The sequence below is a fragment of the Oncorhynchus mykiss genome, chromosome 8, assembly GCF_057628025.1.
Source record: "Oncorhynchus mykiss isolate SJ-2025 chromosome 8, ASM5762802v1, whole genome shotgun sequence".
Classification (NCBI taxonomy): Eukaryota; Metazoa; Chordata; class Actinopteri; order Salmoniformes; family Salmonidae; genus Oncorhynchus; species Oncorhynchus mykiss.
Genome location: NC_143029.1, coordinates 24,966,429 through 24,987,961, shown reverse-complemented (window position 1 = coordinate 24,987,961; position 21,533 = coordinate 24,966,429). Strand labels below are relative to the sequence as shown.

General features: G+C 43.3%; 1 protein-coding gene across 3 annotated transcripts in view; it reads left to right on the top strand.

Annotated features, from left to right (window-relative positions):
* Positions 1 to 21,533, top strand: part of LOC110529656 (nuclear receptor coactivator 1) — a 100,440-nt gene that overhangs the window by 37,297 nt on the left and 41,610 nt on the right. For all 3 annotated transcript variants that reach the window (XM_021612060.3, XM_021612063.3, XM_021612062.3), the window contains 2 exons: positions 10,115 to 10,220; positions 20,059 to 20,225. In XM_021612060.3, the coding sequence (XP_021467735.2) occupies positions 10,132 to 10,220; positions 20,059 to 20,225 (256 nt within the window). In that variant the 5' untranslated portion in view covers positions 10,115 to 10,131. The remainder of the gene's footprint in view (positions 1 to 10,114; positions 10,221 to 20,058; positions 20,226 to 21,533) is intronic.

Sequence of the window (21,533 nt, the reverse complement as noted above, 5' to 3'; positions counted from 1 at the left end):
CTGCTATTCTGGCCTGTGTGGAGGCTCTGATTCGAGGTGAAATGCTGCAAATGAGGCTAGTGGGAATTAGGGCCGTCCTGCGCGGTGCGTGGCTGCCCTGGGTTTCTGTTCTGTGACAATAGTGGCTTGTTTCGGTGCCTTTGGATCAAAGCTTGAGTGAGCTGGGAGAGGGTGGTGGTGGCGGAGGGGACACGGGGGGGCGAGTCTTGGCCTGAGAGGTCCTGAATAACGCTAGTCACAGTGGCCCCCCGTCAGGAATGCAGCACACTGAACTATACACCAGAGCACTGGCTGCTGTTGACACTGGCCATACCAATGATGTGTGTATGTGCAAGGCTTGTGCTCAGTTCAGAAATGAATTGAGAATGCCTCAAATTCCAATTAAATTCTTGAATTTGAATTGAAGTGGTAAATCGTATACAGAATTGCAATTCAAATTTTAATTCAAGGAAATATAATTTAATTCAGTGAAATTCAATGAAATTAAAATGCCTCTTCTATTCTATATTAGGTGTAGTCCATACAAATATACATAAAACGTTGTTATATACATGCGTATAAAATATTGATGAAACAATTTATTTTCATGACAAACTCTTAAAATGAATAATCAAGGAAAACAAAATATGTACAGTGCTTTCAGAAAGTATTTATACCCCTTGACTTTTTCCGCATTTTGTTGTTACAGCCTGAATTCAAAATGGATTAAGTAGATTTTCTCACCTGATTTAGCTAATTTATTGAAAATGAAATGCAGAAATATCTCATTTACATAAGTATTCCCACCCCTGACTCAGTACACATTAGAATCCTCTTTGGCAATGATTACTGTATGTAAGCCTCTGAGAGCTTTCACACCTGAATTGTAGAATATTTGCAAATTATTCTTAAAAACAAAGCTCTGTCAAGTTTTTTTCTGTTCATTGCTAGAAGGCAATTTCAAGTCTTGCCATAGGTTTTCAAGACGATTTAAGTCAAAACTGTAACTAGGCCACTCAGAAACATTTTATATCATCTTGGTAAGCAACTCCAGTGTATATTTGGTCTTGTATTAGGTTATTGTCCTTCTGAAATGGTGAATTTGTCTCCCAGTGTCTGGTGGAAAACAGACTGAACCATTTTCTCCTCTCTGATTTTGCCTGTGCTTAGCTCTGTTCTGCTTCTTTTTATCCTATTAAACTCCCAGTTCTTGACAATGACAAGCATAGCCATAACATGATGCAACCACTGCCATGTTTGAAAATATGAAGAGTAGTACTCAGTGATGTGAAGTGTTGGATTTGCCCCAAACATAACGCTTTGTATTCAGGACAAAAAGTTAATTTCTTTGCCACATTTTTTGCAGCTTTACTTTAGTGCATTATTGCGAACAGAATGCATGTTTTGGAATATTTTTATTCTGTACAGGCGTCCTTCTTTTCACTCTGTTATTTAGGTTAGCTTTGTAGAATAACTACAATGTTGTTGATCCATCCTCAGTTTTCTCCTATCACAGCCATTAAACTCATAACTGTTTTACAGTTGCCATTGGCCTCATGGTGAAATCCCTGAGTGGTTTCCTTCCTCTCCTGCAACTAGGAAGGACGTCTGTATCTTTTTATTGACTTGGTGTATTGATACACAATCCAAAAAATGTAATAAACTTAACCATGCTCAAAGGGATAGTCAATGTCTGCTTTTTTATTTGTTTTAACCCTCTACCAAAAGGTTTTGGTATTTTATTAGTATCCCCATTAGCTGTGGCAAAAGCAGCAGCTACTCTTCCTAGGGTCCGCACAAAGCATGAAACATAATACAGAATTACATAATATAGAACATCATTAGAAAGAACAGCTAAATGACAGAACTACATACATTTTAAAAAGGCACACGTAGCCTACATATCAATGTATACACACAAACTGTCTAGGTCAAATAGGGGAGAGGCGTTGTGCCGCGAGGTATTGCTTTATCTGTTATTTGAAACCAGGTTTGCTGTTTATTTGAACAATATGAGATGGAATGAAGTTCCATGCAATAAGGGCTCTATATAATAGTGTACGTTTTCTTGAATTTGTTCTGGATTTGGGCACTATGAAAAGACCCTTCGTGGCATGTCTGTTGGGATAAGTGTGTCAGAGCTGGGTGTAATTTGACTATGCAAACAATTTGGGATTTTCAACACATTAATGTTTCTTATAAAAAGAAGTGATGCAGTCAGTCTTTCCTCAACTCTTAGCCAAGAGAGACTGGCATGCATAGTATTTTTATCAGCCCTCTGATTACAATTAAGAGCAAAAAGTGCCACTCTGTTCTGGGCCAGCTGAAGCTTAACTAATTCTTTCCTAGCTGCACTGGACCACATGACTAGACAATAATCAAGATTAGACAAAACTAGAGCCTGCAGAACTTGCTTTTTGTAGTGTGGTGTCGAAAAAGCAGAGCATCTCTTTATTACGGCTAGACCTCTCCCCATTTTTGCAACCATTGAATCTATATGTTTTGACCATGACAGTTTGCAGTCTAAGGTAATGACAAATCATTTGGTCTCCTCAACTTGTTCAACAGCCACACCATTATCAGATTCAGCTGAGGTCTAGCACTTAAGGAATGATTTGTACCAAATACAGTGCTCGTAAGTTTTAGAGATGTTCAGGACAAGTTTATTACTGGCCACCCATTCCAAAACAGAGTGCAACTCTTTGTTAAGGGTTTCAGTGACTTCATTAGCTGTGGTTGCTGATGTGTATATGGTTGAATCATCAGCATACATGGACACACATGCATTGTTTGATGCCAGTGGCAGGTCATTGGTAAAAATAGAAAAGAGTAGAGGGCCTAGAGAGCTGCTCTGCGGTACCCCACACTTTACATGTTTGACATTAGAGACGCTTCCATCAAAGAAAACCCTTTGAGTTCTATTAGATAGATAGCTCTGAATCCACGATATGGCAGAAGTCGAAAAGCCATAGCACTTCCGTTTTTTCAACAACAGGTTATGGTCAATAATATCAAAGGCTGCACTGAAATCTAACAGTACAGCTCCCACAATGTTCTTATCAATTTCTTTCAACCAATAATCAGTCATTTGTGTCAGTTCAGTACATGTTGATTGCCCTTCTGTCTGTTCATTTGTTTACAGTCAAATAGCATTGTATTTGGCCAAACACAATTTTTTCCAACCGTTTGCTAAGAGCTGGCAGCAAGCCTATAGGTCTGCTGTTAGAACCAGTAAAGGCCGCTTTACCACTCTTGGAAAGCAGAATTACTTTGGCTTCCCTCCAGGCCTGAGGACAGACTTTCCTCTATGCTCAGATTGAAGATATGACAGATAGGCGTGGCTACAGTCAGCCACCATCATCTGTAGCTTTCCATCTAAGTTGTCAATGCCAGGAGGTTTGTCATTATTGATCGTTAACAATTTTTCCACCTCTCCCATTCTAACTTACAAAATTCAAACGTGCACGGCTTTTCTTTCATTATTAGTTTTGTATGCATTAAAATCATTGCTCACATTTCCTGCCTAAGTTTGCCCGCTTTGCCAATTAAATAATCATAAAAATAATTGGCAAAATCAAATGGTTTTGTGATGAATAAGCCATTTGATTCGATGAAAGATGGAGTTGAATTTGTCTTTCTGCCCATAATTTAATTTAAAGTACTTTTTTCAATCATTCTTTATTTCATTGATCTTGGCTTCATAATGATTTTTTTTCTTCTTTTTGTTGAGTTTAGTCACATAATTTCTCAATTTGCAGTAAGTAAGCCAGTCAGATGTACAGCCAGACTTATTAGCCACTCCTTTTGCCCCATTTCAACCATACAGTTTTTCAATTCTTCATCAATCCATTGAACAGTTCTAACAGTCAGTTTCTTAACAGGTTCATGTTTATCAATAATTGGAAGAAGCAATTTCATAAACTTCACTTCTATTACGTGCAGTATCTGGATGCTCCTCAACACTTTTTTTGTGTTTTTTTTGTTGTTGAATTTTTACCCCTTTTTCTCCCCAATTTCATGGTATCCAATTGTTTTAGTAGCTACTATCTTGTCTCATCGCTACAACTCCCGTACGGGCTCGGGAGAGACGAAGGTTGAAAGTCATGCATCCTCCGATACACAACCCAACCAAGCCGCACTGCTTCTTAACACAGCGCGCATCCAACCCGGAAGCCATCCAAGGAGGCTTTTGTATGATCTCTGATACACTATTTTAGGCCCAGCTGTTGGAACTTTGGCTTTCCTGGATATAGCCACTATATTGTGATCACTGCATCCAATGGGTACGGATACAGCTTTAGAACAAAGTTCTACAGCATTAGTAAAAATGTGATCGATACATGTGGAGGATCTTGTTCCTGTAGTGTTTGTAAACACCCTGATAGGTTGATTAATAACCTGAACCAGATTACAGGCACTGGTTACAGTAAGAAGCTTCCTCTTGGACAGCTAGAGGAAAACCAGTCAATATTCAGGTCCCCAAGAAAGTAGACCTCTGTTTACATTACATACACAATCGAACATTTCATACACATTATTTAGATACTGACTGTTAGCACTTGGTGGCCTATAGCAACACCCCAAAATGAAAGACTTTAGATGTGCCAAGTGAACCTGCAAGCACAACACTTCAATAACACTTGACATAAGATCTTCTCTAAGTATTTCAGGGATATGGCTCTGAATATATACAGCAACTCCTCCCCCATAAGAATTTCTGTCTCTTCTATAGATGTCAAATCCTTGTATTGCTACTGATGTATCATCAAATTATCTAAATGAGTCTCAAATGGCTAATATATGAATGTTATCTGATGTTAGCAAGTTATTGATTTCATGAACCTTATTTCTAAGGCTACGCATATTAATATGGGCTATTTGCAGCCCTTTCCTGGGTAGCTTATCAGAAATAGACATAATATTGAAAAGAGCAGACAAAGCAAGATTTTTTTTTAAATACATTCAGCAGTCCATTAACTTCTTCGATATAGGGGGCGCTCTTTTTATTTTTGGATGAAAAACGTTCCCGTTTTAAACAAGATATTTTGTCACGACAAGATGCTCGACTATGCATATAATTGACAGCTTTGGAAAGAAAACACTGACGTTTCCAAAACTGCAAAGATATTGTCTGTGAGTGCCACAGAACTGATGTTACAAAAACAACCCAGATAAAAATACAATCAGGAAGTGCCGCATTTTTTGAAACCGCCTCATGGCAATGACTCCTTATATGGCTGTGGAGGAGCTAGGAGTCAGCTTACCTTTTCCACATTTTCCCCAAGGTGTCTGCAGCATTGTGACGTATTTGTAGGCATATCATTGGAAGATTGACCATAAGAGACTACATTTACCAGGTGGTCGCTTGGTGTCCTCCGTCGCAATTATTGCGTAATCTCCAGCTGCAGAACTTTTCCGTTTTCTTCTGATGAGAAGCCAGCTGCCACCACTGATAGATTATCGAATAGATATGTGAAAAACACCTTGAGGATTGATTCTAAACAACGTTTGCCATGTTTCTGTCGATATTATGGAGCTAATTTGGAAAAAAGTTTGGCGTTGTAAGTGACTGCATTTTCGTTTTTTTTTCTTAGCCAAACGTGATGAACAAAACGGAGCTATTTCTCTTACACAAATAATATTTTGGGAAAAAATGAACATTTGCCATCTAACTGAGAGTCTCGTCATTGAAAACATCTGAAGTTCTTCAAAGGTAAATGATTTTATTTGAATGCTTTTCTTGTTTTTGTGAAAATGTTGCCTGCTGAATGCTAGCCTTAATGCTATGCTAGGCTATCAATACTCTTACACAAATGCTTGTGTAGCTTTGGTTAAAGCATATTTTGAAAATCTGAGATGACAGTGTTGTTAACAAAAGGCTAAGCTTGTGTTTCAATATATTTATTTCATTTCATTTGCGATTTTCATGAATAGGAAACGTTGCGTTATGGTAATGAGCTTGAGGCTATGATTACACTCTTGCCGTTCTCCTGTTTCAACTTGTCGAGCTGACCTTGGGAGAACTGCAAACTGTTCTTCAGGTCCTGGACCTCTCTGGTCAGGTCATACATTCTTTTATTAGTAGAATCCACAAGTATTTGGACAAAATACTTGAAACTATTTTGTTGTTGTAACAACTGCTTATAGGTCTCTTTTTGTTTGCTTAAAAGGTCCTTCACGTGTGATCGAGAGACACCACTGGCACTGTCCTCAACGGTACTCCAGTCGACTTTGGTCTTTGTCATGGTAGCTAGCAACGTATGTTAGGCTGTTACTCTTTGCAGTTCCAGACAGGGCAGGTACAGGGAAAATTGCTAACCACAAACAGTAGGGATCTAGACAGCCACAAACCCGGCACAATCCGCAGCCCCAGCCACAATGGCTACCCGCATCGCGGGCTGCGTTCAAGAACACCTCGCTAGCTTGATGACAGGCTAGCTAGCAGCTACGCTAGCTGCGACGCCAAATAGCTTCTCAGACCCATCCTTGGTCGGTAGGATCACTGGAAAGATACAAGCAGACCTAGCAACTGATGCCAACGGCGTTGCGGCATCCAACATAAGAAGAGGTTGGGATAATACTGTGAAACTGAAACTGACCATGCCCTTTTAGTGTAAGATCTGTTTGAAACAACTGCCTGAAATGTCAGCCTGTTCTGGTGAGATGGAGTTTTGGCATCCCTGGTGCCATCACCAGCTGGTAAATTAGTTAATAGACCAATAAGGTGACACCTTCATTGCGAGGCATTTAAAAATGTCCCTGGTCTTTGTGGTTAAGTCTGTGTTTTGAAATTCACTGTTCGACTGAGGGACCAACCTTACAGATAATTGTGTGGGGTACAGAGGTGAGGTAGTCATTTAAAAAATAATGTTAAACACTGTCATTGCACACACATTGAGTCCATGCAACTTTATTATGTGACTTGTTAAGCACATTTTTACTCCCGAACTTATTTAGGCTTGCCATAACAAAGGGGTTGAGTACTTATTGACCCAAGATATTTCAGCTTATCATTTGTATTCATTTGTAAACATGTCTAAAAACATGTCTAAAAACATTATCACTTTGAAATTATGTTGTATTGTGTGTAGGCCAGTGACACAAAATCTATTCCATTTTAAGTTCAGGCTGTAACACAACAATATTTTGAAAAAGTCAAGGGGTGTGAATAGTTTCTGAAGGCACTGTATGTGAATATTCTGTTTCATTAACCTCTCTAGGGTATGTGGGACGCTAGCGTCCCACCAGGCCAACATCCAGTGAGATTGCAGAGCGCCAAATTCAAATACAGAAATACTCATTATAAAAATTCAGAAAAGATACAACTATTAAACATAGGTTTAAAGATGAACTTCTTGTGAATCCAACCACGGTGTCAGATTTAAAAAATGCTGTACGGCGAAAGCATACCTTACAATTATTTGAGAACATAGCCCAACAGACAAATCATTACAAACAGTAACCAGCCAAGTAGAAGAGTTACACAAGTCAGAAATAGAGATAAAATTAATCCCTTACCTTTGATGATCTTCATATGTTTGCACTCAGAAGACATTCATTTATTCAATAAATGTTCCTTTTGTTCGATAAAGTGTCTCTTTATATCCGAAAACCTTCGCATTTTCTTCAGTAATCCACAGGCTCAAACGCAGTCACAACAGGCAGACCAAAAAATCCAAATTGTATCCGGAAAGTTCATAGAAACATGTAAAACAATGTTTATATTCAATCCTCTGGTTGTTTTAGCCTAAATGATCTATAATATTTCAACCGGACAATAACGTCGTCAATATAAAAAGTAAACCAGAAAGGCACTCTCTCTGGTCGCGCTCATGAAAAAGCTCTGTGACACGGCAGGGTCCACTCATTCAGACTGCTCTTACTCCCTAATTTTTCAGAATACAAGCCTGAAACAATTTCTGAAGACTGTTGACATCTAGTGGAAGGCATAGAAACTGCAATTTGAGTCCTAAGTCAATGGATACTGTAATGGCATTGAATAGGGAAAAAAAGGGGAAAAAATCCTACTTCCTGAATGGCGTTTTCTCAGGTTTTCGCTTGCCAAATCAGTTCTGTTATACTCACAGACATTATTTTAACAGTTTTGGAAACTTTAGAGTGTTTTCTATCCAAATCATATCCTATCTTCTGGGCCCGAGTAAAAGGCAGTTTAATTTGGGCATGCTTTTCCTCCAAAATTCCAAATGCTGCCCCCTACCCTAGAGAAGTTAATCACGTAAATATTTTTTTTACATTGGGAAAATACTACATTTCCCAGAATGCATTAGTGTAACCCTCAAGTTTACCCTAAAGCCTTCAAAAAGGAGCCACACAAATTAAATGGTTGGTGGAAATACAATTGGCTATTTTAAGCACTAAGGTCAAAAGTTTCAAGATGGCGTCGGATAACACGTTTTCCATGTTTCTAGCTCCTTGACAACATTGAAGTATTTTTTTTTTTTGTGTGTGTAATTTCTTGCATAAGCATTTCGCTGCACCCTCTAACTTCTGCTAAACTGTGTACACGGCCAATAAACTTAGATTTGAAAAGTATATGAACATTGTTTCTAGAGAGAAGTGATATAACTCTGTAACTCTGTGTTGTTGTATGTGTCGAATTGCTACGCTTTATCTTGGCCAGGTCGCAGTTGCAAATGAGAACTTGTTCTCAACTAGCCTACCTGGTTAAATAAAGGTGAAATAAATAAAAAATATATTCTTTGGTATCTGGAAGTGTGACCTGTCAGATTCAGTGAAACTAATGTTCTATGACTGAATAGAATTGCTTTGAATTGCACCGATTTTAAATTCTACTACCTGCCACAAAAAAATCAAATTCTACATCCTGTGGGGTGTGGTCAATTCCATTTGAATTTCAACTCGTGAGTTGAATGGGAGTCAATTTGGAATTGAGCACAACCCTGGTGTGTGCGTGTGTGTGTACTGTACATATGTGTTGTATTACCAATCAGTAGGACCGGTGTGATCCATGGTATGTTATGTAGGTTAGGTATGATCCATGGTATGTTATGTAGGTTAGGTATGATCCATGGTATGTTATGTAGGTTAGGTATGATCCATGGTATGCTATGTAGGTTAGGTTAGGATCCGTGGTATGTTATGTAGGTTATGTATGATCCATGGTATGTTATGTAGGTTAGGTTAGGATCCATGGTATGTTATGTAGTTTAGGTTAGGTTAGGATCCATGCTTTCATGAGACTGATGTTTTAGAACTGTGTTTTTCTCAGTCAGACAGATGAGGTGTAGAATTCCCTCACAGAAAGACTCTTGCCTGAGCGTGTCCAGTTGCCATGGCTACAGCTAGTTACTGACAACACCTGATGCAGGGACAGAGACAGAGTGACAGAGATAGGTAGCATCCTGCTGTGCTCTGCAAATCAACAACCAATCATGTGGGGCCAGTGGGGAGGCAACCACACACAGCCATCTGACCACGTTGTCACAACGGTCGACCAAAGGTTGACCAAACAGTGTCTGCAGCCTCATATACGTAGTACGTATATGGCTGCAGACAAACACAAACCATAGTTAATGTTGAACCCCAATCAGTTATCGCACTGCTTGTGGAGCATAGAGGAGGCCGAAGAGTCAACCAAAGGAAAAAACAATCACAGCTAAACAAAAATCAGCCATAACAGCACTTCAGGCTATATTTGAGCATTATGGAAACCCCTAATAAACTCCATGACTCTTTACCAACGCCAGTCAGTGTGACGCACAAATATGAGTTTAATTTTTTTGTCTTTTTCATTAACAACAGCTGTGATGGATCACTGGGAATTCCAGCGCCACAAATCTGCACTGGACATGCCTCTTTAATTTAACCAGTCTTAGTCTTCGTCTTTGATCTGTGGTGCTGTATGTCTCCCCTACAGTTACAGTACATGCCTGTGACCCTCAGCCACGTAGCCATCCGCAGAAATCCCCATCAAACCCCCCAGCACAGACTCACTACCGATAACCCTGCTTGGGTTAGGGCTGCAGGGCAAGGTCAGGGGGTGGATAAAATGCACACTAATTAGGCCAGCGATAGGTGTGTGTGTGTGATCGGAGGGGTCCCATTTGCTTCCTATGCCTGACCTGGTTCTGACTCAGTCCTCTTCTCTCCCCAGGTGTGCTGGAGCTCAGAATGAGTGCTGTAGGGGAAAGGGCACTGGAACCTGCCACGTCAGAGCCTCGTAAGAGGAAGGGCTCGCTATGCGACATCTCAGGCCAGAGGTAAGTCACTCAGAACTAGCAGACACTCTCATCCAGAACGAAGGACAATGAGGATGATGATGATCTTTGTCCTTCATGCATAAATTCTTTCCACTACTCTACATACTCAATAAGAAGCATCCTCTCAGACGTATAGCCTAGCTAGCTGCCAACAGATATGGCCTTTTATGTTAATCTGTGTTTGCATAGTCACCCCAGTCACAACACACAGTCACCGTGTCAATTGTCACCTTGCTTGACAACTCAACTTAATTCATACGGGTGTTCTGGCTATGGCCCAACCCATCGATTTCGGGGACCAATCAGACGGTCTAGAATGTATTTCCATGTTAGAAATCGTCAGGGAGGTACTCAGATGCAGACTCATTGCAGAGAAGAAACTAACGTCCGTGGGCATGGCATAGCGTTTGGTTGGAGCAAGGAGTTCGGGTAGCCAGGCAACTTGTCACTTGCTGTCACTTGGTCATACTTATGTCATATTGGTCTTTCACTACCTGCTTCTATGGCCGCATATTTCACATACCCTGTTGGTGTTGAGGAATAGGAGTTTGAGCCAAGAGCACAGTAAGGGCAGAATCTCAACCTGACTTGCACACTGTTAGCGCACACGTATTAAACTTGAATTCTTGTGTAATCATGCAGTTATGTCAAAGGGAGATTTGTATAATGTGTGCTGATTTGGCCCTACAGACGCTGTGTTAGTGGATGTAGGTTGCCAAGGAGGATTGTGTGTCTGTGGTGTTGGACTGGAGCAGGCTGATCTGTCTTGCTGAGTTATAGCTAGGGTCTCCTCTACAAGGCCTCAATAGGCTAATGTAACTGCAGTCTGATCAACACCACTGTAAAGCACAGCACAGTACAGAGCTGCCTTTCTGTTTCTACAGCAACCCCACACAGCGCCTGACCTGCACACACCCTACACACACCACACTCAATACGCCTGTGCACAAGCAGCCTTGGCAATGCACTGACCTACTTTCAGTGCTCTCGTCTCCAGCACTCACTCACTTGCATATACATACAATACGCACACATACATACACTCACATATACAGACACACATACACTCACACATAGTTACTGTACATACGCACACATAAGCAGTTATATGTGCACTCACTCCCCCTCACACACAAATATTAGCCTGTGGGCCAGGGATTGCCGAAGACAGCAGAACAACCCTTATCAATCCTATCCTATCCTCCTCACTTCTCAAGTATCACTCATATATATTTTATCATGTTTACCACATTTCTTCTGCAACTTACTTTCAAATTCAGCGGGCTAAAAATGTATTCTTCCGTTGGTGGAATTTGAGAGAAGGTCAAGCTGATCCGTAGTCAGTCCCTGCATTCCTCTTATATCTCACACATGGTCAGTGTAGAGCTAGTAGTCATTCCCAGCTGGCAGTGCTAGGCTAACCCAGTTAGCTGCTGGGCTGCTGCTAGAGTGTGGATGTGAGCGCATCCACTGTGTGTATACGTGTGCGATTGAGTGTAAATGCATGCGCCTCCCCTGTGTGTGTGTGTTTGAGCATGCCTGCCCTGTGGCCTGGCTCCAGGCCCGGGATTCCAGCCCACCCACCAAGCGGCCCTGGGAGCTCTGATCGGCCCCCAAGGTAACGAGACGCCCCTGTGTGTCTCTGAGAGAGAGAGGGGGGTCTAGGGTTCGCCCACCAACCAATAATTCACAAAATGGGACAAACACCAAATTGAGACTGCATGCAGAATTCTGCAAAAATATCCTCTGTGTACAACTTAAAACACCAAATAATGCATGCAAAGCGGAATTAGGATGATACCTGCTCATTATCAAAATCTACAACCACCTAAAATTCTACAACCACCTAAAAGGAAGCGATTCCCAAACCTTCCATAACAAAGCCATCACCTACAGAAAGATGAACCTGGAGAAAAGTTCCCCTAAGCAAGTTGGTCCTGTGGCTCTGTTCACAAAAACAAAGAGACCCAACCAAATCATGAGAAAGCAAAAAGAGAATTACTTGGCACATTGAAAATAATTAACAAAAAAACAGCGCAAACTAGAATCCTATTTGTCCCTAAACAGAGAATAAACAGTGGCAGAATACCGGACCACTGTGACTGACGGTGCAGCAGAGGGGGAAGACGAAGCGGCCACCTGGTCAGGCTCCGTAGACGTGTACATCGCCCACTGCTCCCAAGTATACTGCAAGCCAATGTAAAGTCTGTTGACAACAAGGTAGACAAAATTCGAACAAGAGTTGCCTTCCAGAGAGACAGAAGAGATTGAAACATTCTCTGTTTCACGGAAACATGTCTCTCCATGCATCGCGCCAACAGAGATAAACACCCTCTCTGGGAAGAGGAAGGGCGGGGGTGTATGCTTCATGATTAACGACTCATGGTGTAATCATAACAACATACAGGAACTAAAGTCCTACTGCTCACTCTACTTAGAATTCCTTACAATCAAATGCTGGCCATTTTACCTACCAAGAGAATTCTCGTCAGTTATAGTCACAGCTGTGAACATTACCCCACAAGCAGACAGCAAGACGGCCACCAAGGAACTTCACTAGACTATATGCAAACTGGAAACCATATATCCTGAGGCTGCATTTATTTTAACTGGGGATTTTAACAAAGCAAAATTGAGAACAATGCCACCTAAATTCTAACAGCATATTGGTTGCGCCACGCGCATGGGAAATACCCTCAACCACTGCTACTCCAACTTCCGCGATGAATACAATGCCCTCCCCCTCCCTCCCTTCGGCAAATTCGACCACGACGCCATCTTGCTCCTTCTTACCGTCTTACAGGCAGAAACTCAAACAGGATGTACCAGTGACAAGAACCATTCAACACTGGTCCGACCAATCGGAAGCCACACTTCCAAGATTATTTTGATCACCCGGACTGGAATATGTTCCGGTCAGCCTCAGAGAATAACATCGACCTATGCGCTGACTTGTTGAGGGTGTTTATAAAGAAGTGCATTGGAGATCTTGTACCCACTGTGACTATTAAAACCTACCCTAACCAGAAACCTTGGATGGATGGCGGCATTCGCTCAAAACTGAAAGCGCGATCCACCGCATTTAACGGTGGAAAGAGGTCTGGGAATATGGCTGAATATAAACAGTGTAGTTATTCCCTACGCAAGGCAATCAAACAAGCAAAATGCCAGTACAGGGACTAGATGGAGTCGCAATTCAATGGCTCAGACACAAAATGTATGTGGCAGGGTCTACAGGAAATCACAAACTACAAACAGAAAACCAGCCACGTCACGGACACCGACGTCACGCTTCCAGACAAACTAAATACCTTCTTTGCCCGCTTTGAGGATAATCCAGTTCCACTGTCGCGTCCCGCTAACAAGGACGGCACCCCCCCTCCTCCTTGGTTGATGTGAGTAAAACATTTAAACGTGTTAACCCTCGCAAGGCTGCTGGCCCAGATGACATCCCTAGCCGTGTCCTCAGAACATGTGCAGACCAGCTGGCTGGTCTGTTTACGGACATATTCAATCGCTCCCTATCCCAGTCTGTACCCGCCAAGCTCATCATCCAGCTGTAGACCCTCGGTCTCCACCCCGCCCTGTGCAATTGGGTCCTGAAGTTCCTGACAGGCCACCCCAGGTGGTGAAGGTAGGAAACAACATCTCCACTTTGCTGACCCTCAACACTGGGGTTCCACATGGGTGCTTGCTTAGCCCCCTCCTATACTCCCTGTTCACCCACGACTGCGTGGCCATGCAAGCCTCCAACTCAATCATCAAGTTTGCAGACGACAGAACAGTAGTGGGCTTGATTACCATCATTGATGAGACAGCCTACAGGGAGGAGGTGAGGGCACTCGGATTGTGGCGTCAGGAAAACAACCTCTCACTCAACGTCAACAAAACAAAGGAGATGATCATGGACTTCAGGAAAAAGCAGAGGGAGCACCCTCCTATCCATATCGAAGGGACAGCAGTGGAGAAGGTGGAAAGTTCCTTGGCATACACATCACAGACAAACTGAAATGGTCCACCCACACAGACAGTTTGGTGAAGAAGGCGTAACAGTGCCTCTTCAACCTCAGGAGGCTTAGGAAATTTGGCTTGTCACCCAAAACCCTGACAAGCTTATACAGATTCACAATCGAGAGCATCCTGTCAGGCTGTATCAACCGCAAGGCTCTCCAGAGGGTGGTGCGGTCTGCACAACGCATCACCGGGGGCAAACTACGTTGAGACCCAATCACACACTTTTTAATAAATGGATCACTAGTCACTTTATACAATGCCACTATGAATAATGCCACTTTAATAATGTTTACATATCTTACATTACTCATATCACTATTGCACCTTGCCTATGCCGCTCGGCCATCGCTCATCCATATACACGGCTCAAAAAAATAAAGGGAACACTTAAACAACACAATGTAACAACAAGTCAATCACACTTCTGTGAAATCAAACTGTCGACTTAGGAAGCAACACTGATTGACAATAAATTTCACATGCTGTTGTGCAAATGGAATAGACAACAGGTGGAAATTATAGGCAATTAGCAAGACACCCCCAATAAAGGAGTGGTTCTGCAGGTGGTGACCACTGACCACTTCTCAGTTCCTATGCTTCCTGGCTGATGTTTTGGTCACTTTTGAATAATGGCGGTGCTTTCACTCTAGTGGTAGCATGAGACGGAGTCTACAACCCACACAAGTGGCTCAGGTAGTGCAGCTCATCCAGGATGGCACATCAATGCGAGCTGTGGCAAGAAGGTTTGCTGTGTCTGTCAGCGTGGGTTCCAGAGCATGGAGGCGCTACCAGGAGACAGGCCAGTACATCAGGAGACGTGGAGGAGGCCGAAGGAGGGCAACAACCCAGCCTCAGGGCCGCTACCTCCGTATTTGTGCAAGGAGGAGCACTGCCAGATCCCTGCAAAATGACCTCCAGCAGGCCAGAAATGTGCACGTGTCTGCTCAAACGGTCAGAAACAGACTCCATGAGGGTGGTATGAGGGCCCGTCGTCCACAGGTGGGGGTTGGCTTACAGCCCAACACCGTGCAGGACGTTTGGCATTTGCCAGAGAACACCAAGATTGGCAAATTCGCCACTGGCGCCCTGTGCTCTTCACAGATGGAAGCAGGTTCACACTGAGCACATGTGACAGACGTGACAGAGTCTGGAGACGCCGTGGAGAACGTTCTGCTGCCTGCAACATCCTCCAGCATGACCGGTTTGGCGGTGGGTCAGTCATGGTGTGGGGTGGCATTTCTTTGGGGGGCCGCACTGCCCTCCATGTGCTCGCCAGAGGTAGCCTGACTGCCATTAGGTACCGAGATGAGATCCTCAGACCCCTTGTGAGACCATATGCTGGTGCGGTTGGCCCTGGGTTCCTCCTAATGCAAGACAATGCTAGACCTCATGTGGCTGGAGTGTGTCAGCAGTTCCTGCAAGAGGAAGGCATTGATGCTATGGACTGGCCCGCACGTTCCCTAGACCTGAATCCAATTGAGCACATCTGGGACATCATGTCTCGCGCCATCCACCAACGCCACGTGTTGCAGCACAGACTGTCCAGGAGTTGGTGGATGCTTTAGTCCAGGTCTGGGAGGAGATCCCTCAGGAGACCATCCACCACCTCATCAGGAGCATGCCCAGGCGTTGTAGGGAGGTCATACAGGGACGTGGAGGCCACACACACTACTGAGCCTCATTTTGACTTGTTTTAAGGACATTACATCAAAGTTGGATCAGCCTGTAGTGTGGTTTTCCACTTTTTGAGTGTGACTCCAAATCCAGACCTCCATGGGTTGATAAATTTGATTTCCATTGATAATTTTGTTGTCAGCACATTCAACTATGTAAAGAAAAAAGTATTTAATAAGAATATTTCATTCATTCAGATCTAGGATGTGTTATTTTAGTGTTCCCTTTATTTTATTTTTTTGAGCAGTGTACTCGGAAACTAAACTCAGCAAAAAAGAAACGTCCCTTTTTCAGGACCCTGTCTTTCAAAGACGATTCGTAAAAATCCAAATAGCTTCACAGATCTTCATTGTAAAGGGTTTAAACTCTGCTTCCCATGCTTGTTCAATGAACCATAAACAATGAATGAACATGCACCTGTGGGACGGTCGTTAAGACACTAACAGCTTACAGACGGTAGGCAAGGTCACAGTTATGAAAACGTAGGACACTAAAGAGGCCTTTCTACTGACTCTGAGAAACACCAAAAGAAAGATGCCCAGGGTCCCTGCTCATCTGCGTGAACGTGCCTTAGGCATGCTGCAAGGAAGCATGAGGACTGCACATGTGGCCAGGGCAATAAATTGCCATTTCCGTACTGTGAGACGCCAAAGACAGTGCTACAGGGAGAGCGGACGGACAGCTGATGGTCCTCGCAGTGGCAGACCATGTTTAACAACACCTGCACAGGATCGGTACATCCGAACATAACACTTGCGGGACAGGTACAGGATGGCATCAACAACTGGAAGACATCCTCCTCCCTCATGTGGTACACTTCCTGCAGGCTCATCCTGACATGACCCTCCTGCATGACAATGTCATCAGCCATACTGCTTGTTCTGTGCGTGATTACCTGCAAGACAGGAATGTCTGTGTTCTTCCATAGCCAGTGAAGAGCCCGGATCACAATCCCATTGAGCACGTCTGGGACCTGTTGGATCGGAGGGTGAGGGCTAGGGCCTTCCCCCCCAGAAATGTCTGGGAACTTGCAGGTGCCTTGGTGGAAGAGTGGGGTAACATCTCACAGCAAGAACTTGCAATTCTGCTGCATTCCATGAGGAGGACATGCACTGCAGCTGGTGACCACACCAGATACGGACTGTTACTTTGGATTTTGACCCCCCCTTTGTTCAGTGACACATTATTCCATTTCTGTTAGTCACATGTCTGTGGAACATGTTCAGTGTATGTCTCAGTTGTTGAATCTTATGTTCAAACAAATATTTACATATGTTAATTAAGTTTGCTGAAAATGAACGCAGTTGACAGTGAGACGACGTTTCTTTTTTTTGCTGAGTGTAGAAGCACATGCATTTCGCTACACTCGCATTAACATCAATGCAATTTGACTTTGACCCAAACTTAAAGAAAGCTTTGACTATGTACAGAGTCAGTGAGCATAGTCTTGCTATTGAGAAAGGCCCTAGGCAGAACTGGCTCTCAAGAGAAGACGGGCTATGTGCAAACTGCCCACAAATTGAGGTGGAAACTGAGCTGCACTTCCTGACCTCCTGCCAAATGTATGACCGTATTAGAGAGACATATTTCCCTCAGATTACACCGATCCACAAAGAATTCGAAAACAAACCCGTTTTTGATAAACTCCCATATTTACTGGGTGAAATACCGCAGTGTGTCATCAAAGCAGCAAGATTTGTGAACTGTTGCCACAAGTAAAGGGCAACCAGTGAAGAACAAACACAATTGTAAATACAACCCATTTATATTTGTTTACTATTTGCACATCGTTACAACACTGTATATAGGCCTAATATGACTTTTGAAATGTATTTTTTGAGTGTATTGTTTACTGTACATTTTTTTCTACTTTTGTTTATTATCTACTTCACTTGCTTTGGCAATGTTAACATATGTTTCCCATGCCAATAAAGCCATTGAATTGAATTGAGAGAGACGTAAGGTAGAGCGAATGGTTGACAGAGAGAGTGAGAGAGAATGATAGATGGGGAAAAGGAGAGAGAGAGACGGTGGGTTTGAGAATGGGAACGAGGGGGAAAAAAGAGAGAGGATGGATAGCATCTTAGCAGGGTTCCTCTCATCCCCCTTGTCAGGTGATGATGCCCTGCTGGGTGAAAGAATAACAATCTGGCTGCAGGGTTAGTCCTCCTCTCCTCAGCTGTTCTCCCACTGCTCTGCACTGGTCTTCTACACTGCTCTGTCAGGCTTCTCCATCTCTCTCTCCCTCTCCTTTATTGGTATGGCGTAACAATGTACGACGTAACAAAAAGCTTACTTTGGATATTTACAATGTTAAGATAATAAGAATCAAAATTGTCAACGGGACAACAGTAACAACAATAACCAAGGGTCAAAATAACCATACATTGAACAATAAGCATACGGTAGAGGACATGTGCAGGTTCTCTCTCTCTCTATGCTGGCCTCATGTAGGCCATGAATTATTGAGAGGCTCGCTGTCCCTGTAGATCCGACAGCCCTGATCCTCCTCTCCTCTCCGTCCTTGCCCAGCACTCGTTGGTACCAACCCAGCTGCAGCAGCTGACAGACAGTCTGCCTGGATACTCTCTGATGAGCCCAGGGCCGTGATCTCATCTCATTCACCTCTTTGTCTCCTGTCCTTCAGGAAATCCTTCATCTCCTGACTTTGTTGTACTCTAGAACTAGATATCTGTTTGTGTTTCATGGCCTGTGTCAAGTCAAATGATTATTTATTGAACCTTTATTTAACTAGGCAAGTCAGTTAAGAACAATTTCTTATTTACTGGGATAACACATCACGACGAGAGACTCCATAACACTACATAAAGAAAGACCTAAAACAGCAAAATAGCATGGTAGCAACACCACATGGCAGCAGCACAACATGGTAGAAGCACAAAACATGGTACAAACATTCTTGGATACCGACAACAGCACAAAGGCAAGAAGGTAGAGACAACAATACATCACGTGAAGCAGCCACAACTGTCAGTAAGAGTGTACATGATTGAGTCTTTGAATGAAGAGATGGAGATGACTTTCCAATTTGACAGCGAACTGAAAAGAGGAGCGACTCAGGAATGTGTGTGCTTTGGGGACCTTTAACAGAATATGACTGGCAGAACGGATGTCATATGTGGAGGATGAGGGCTGCAGTAGGTATCTGAGATAGGGGGGAGTGAGGCCTACGAGGGTTTTATAAATAACCATCAACCAGTGGGTCTTGCGACCGGTATATAGAGATGAGGAGTATGGAGTGCAGTGATGTGCCTTATAAGCAGCATTGGTTGCAAATCTGATGACCGAATGGTAATGAAACCAAAACAAATCAAAATGTATTTAAAGTGCATTTAAATTTGCCACACACTTTTACATGAAAACAATCATAAAATAACATAAACAGAGGATGTGTAAAACAATCGCCTATTAAAAGCCTGGCTAAAAAGGTGGGGTTTTAACAGTTATTTAAGAACATTAATAGTGTCTGCTCCTCTTACGTGACAGTGCAAGCCGTTCCACAATTGAGGTGCTTTAATAGAGAACGCTCCGCCCCCTGGTTCTGGATCAAGGAACCGTAAGCAGACCAGTTTCTTGGGATCGGCGCGCCCTCACTGGGTTGTATGGGGAACGAGCATGTCTGTCAGATAAGAGGTGGCAAGGTCATGCAGTGCCTTAACTTTTAAGAGTAAGATCTTAAAATCAGACTGATACATTACAGGCAGCCAATGTAGTGCAGATAAAACTGGAGTGATGCGCTAATGGCTTCTAGTGTTGGTTAAAATCTGAGCTGCAGTGTTCTGTACCAGTTGTAGGCTTCTAATAGTAGAGTCTAAGCAGCTGGAGAGGAGGGCATTACAGTAGTCTAGCCTAGGTGAAACAAATGCATGGACCGATTTTTCGGAATCTGGCTGAGAGATGACGTGTCTAATTCTGGAAATGTTCCTGAGATGGAAGTATATTGTTTTGGATATATTTTGTATGTCGTCTAGTGACCCTTTATTCTCCGCCGACCATCGTGCGATCCTTACTATTGTGAAGGGAAATTCACTTGGTTGCAGCTAACACTCCATGAAATCACTTTCAGCAAAGTTATGAACATTTCTCAACTATAAACCTAACCTGTGTGTGCGTGTGTGTGTCCCTGCAGTGTGGAGAAGCGTCGGCGGGAGCTGGAGTGTCGTTACATAGACGAGCTGGCCGAGCTCCTGTCTGCCAACATGGGCGACATCGCCAGCCTCAACGTCCAGCCAGACAAGTGCCACATCCTCAAGAGCACCGTGGACCAGATCCAGCAGATCAAACGGCGCGAGCAGGGTGGGCACCAGCGCATTAGAAACATACACACACACTTTGGCTCAATCCCAATACCCCTCCCCCTCGTTTCCGAGTGTCCCTCAGTGTGGGATGGAGCAGCTAGTGATGGGGAGAGATGAATCACATTGTGGAATGGGACATCACTACATCATTCGCGATCAGCAGAAGCGGCCAAAGGGTAGCCTACCATGCAATTCATTGACGACAAGCCTTGTTTTTCCGAAATGACTGTACTGACGGCAGTAATAGCTTTCCTTATATTTCTTATTCACCCAATAAGTACTTTAATATGCGCAACAAATGAGAACAGCAGAACACCAATGTGTCTGTAATGCACCATCATCTGGCTGTGGTTCAATGTGGAGTAGTAATGTAGCCGTCCTCTGGCTGTAGTTCAATGTGGAGTAGTAATGGAGCCGTCCTCTGGCTGTAGTTCAATGTGGAGTAGTAATGTAGCCGTCCCCTGGCTGTAGTTCAATGTGGAGTAGTAATGTAGCCGTCCTCTGGCTGTAGTTCAATGTGGAGTAGTAATGTACCCATCCTCTGGCTGTAGTTCAATATGGAGGAGTAATGTACCCATCCTCTGGCTGTAGTTCAATGTGGAGTAGTAATGTACCCGTCCTCTGGCTGTAGTTCAATGTGGAGTAGTAATGTAGCCGTCCTCTGGCTTTAGTTCAATGTGGAGTAGTAATGTAGCCGTCCTCTGGCTGTAGTTCAATGTGGAGTAGTAATGTACCCGTCCTCTGGCTGTAGTTCAATGTGGTGGAGTAGTAATGTACCCGTCCTCTGGCTGTAGTTCAATGTGGTGGAGTAGTAATGTACCCGTCCTCTGGCTGTAGTTCAATGTGGAGTAGTAATGTAGCCGTCCTCTGGCTGTAGTTCAATGTGGAGTAGTAATGTACCATCATCTGGCTGTAGTTCAATGTGGAGTAGTAATGTACCATCATCTGGCTGTAGTTCAATGTGGAGTAGTAATGTACCATCATCTGGCTGTAGTTCAATGTGGAGTAGTAATGTAGCCGTCCTCTGGCTGTAGTTCAATGTGGAGTAGTAATGTACCCGTCCTCTGGCTGTAGTTCAATGTGGTGGAGTAGTAATGTACCCGTCCTCTGGCTGTAGTTCAATGTGGTGGAGTAGTAATGTACCCGTCCTCTGGCTGTAGTTCATTGTGGAGTAGTAATATACCCGTCCTCTGGCTGTAGTTCAATGTGGTGGAGTAGTAATGTACCCGTCCTCTGGCTGTAGTTCAATGTGGAGTAGTAATGTACCCGTCCTCTGGCTGTAGTTCAATGTGGTGGAGTAGTAATG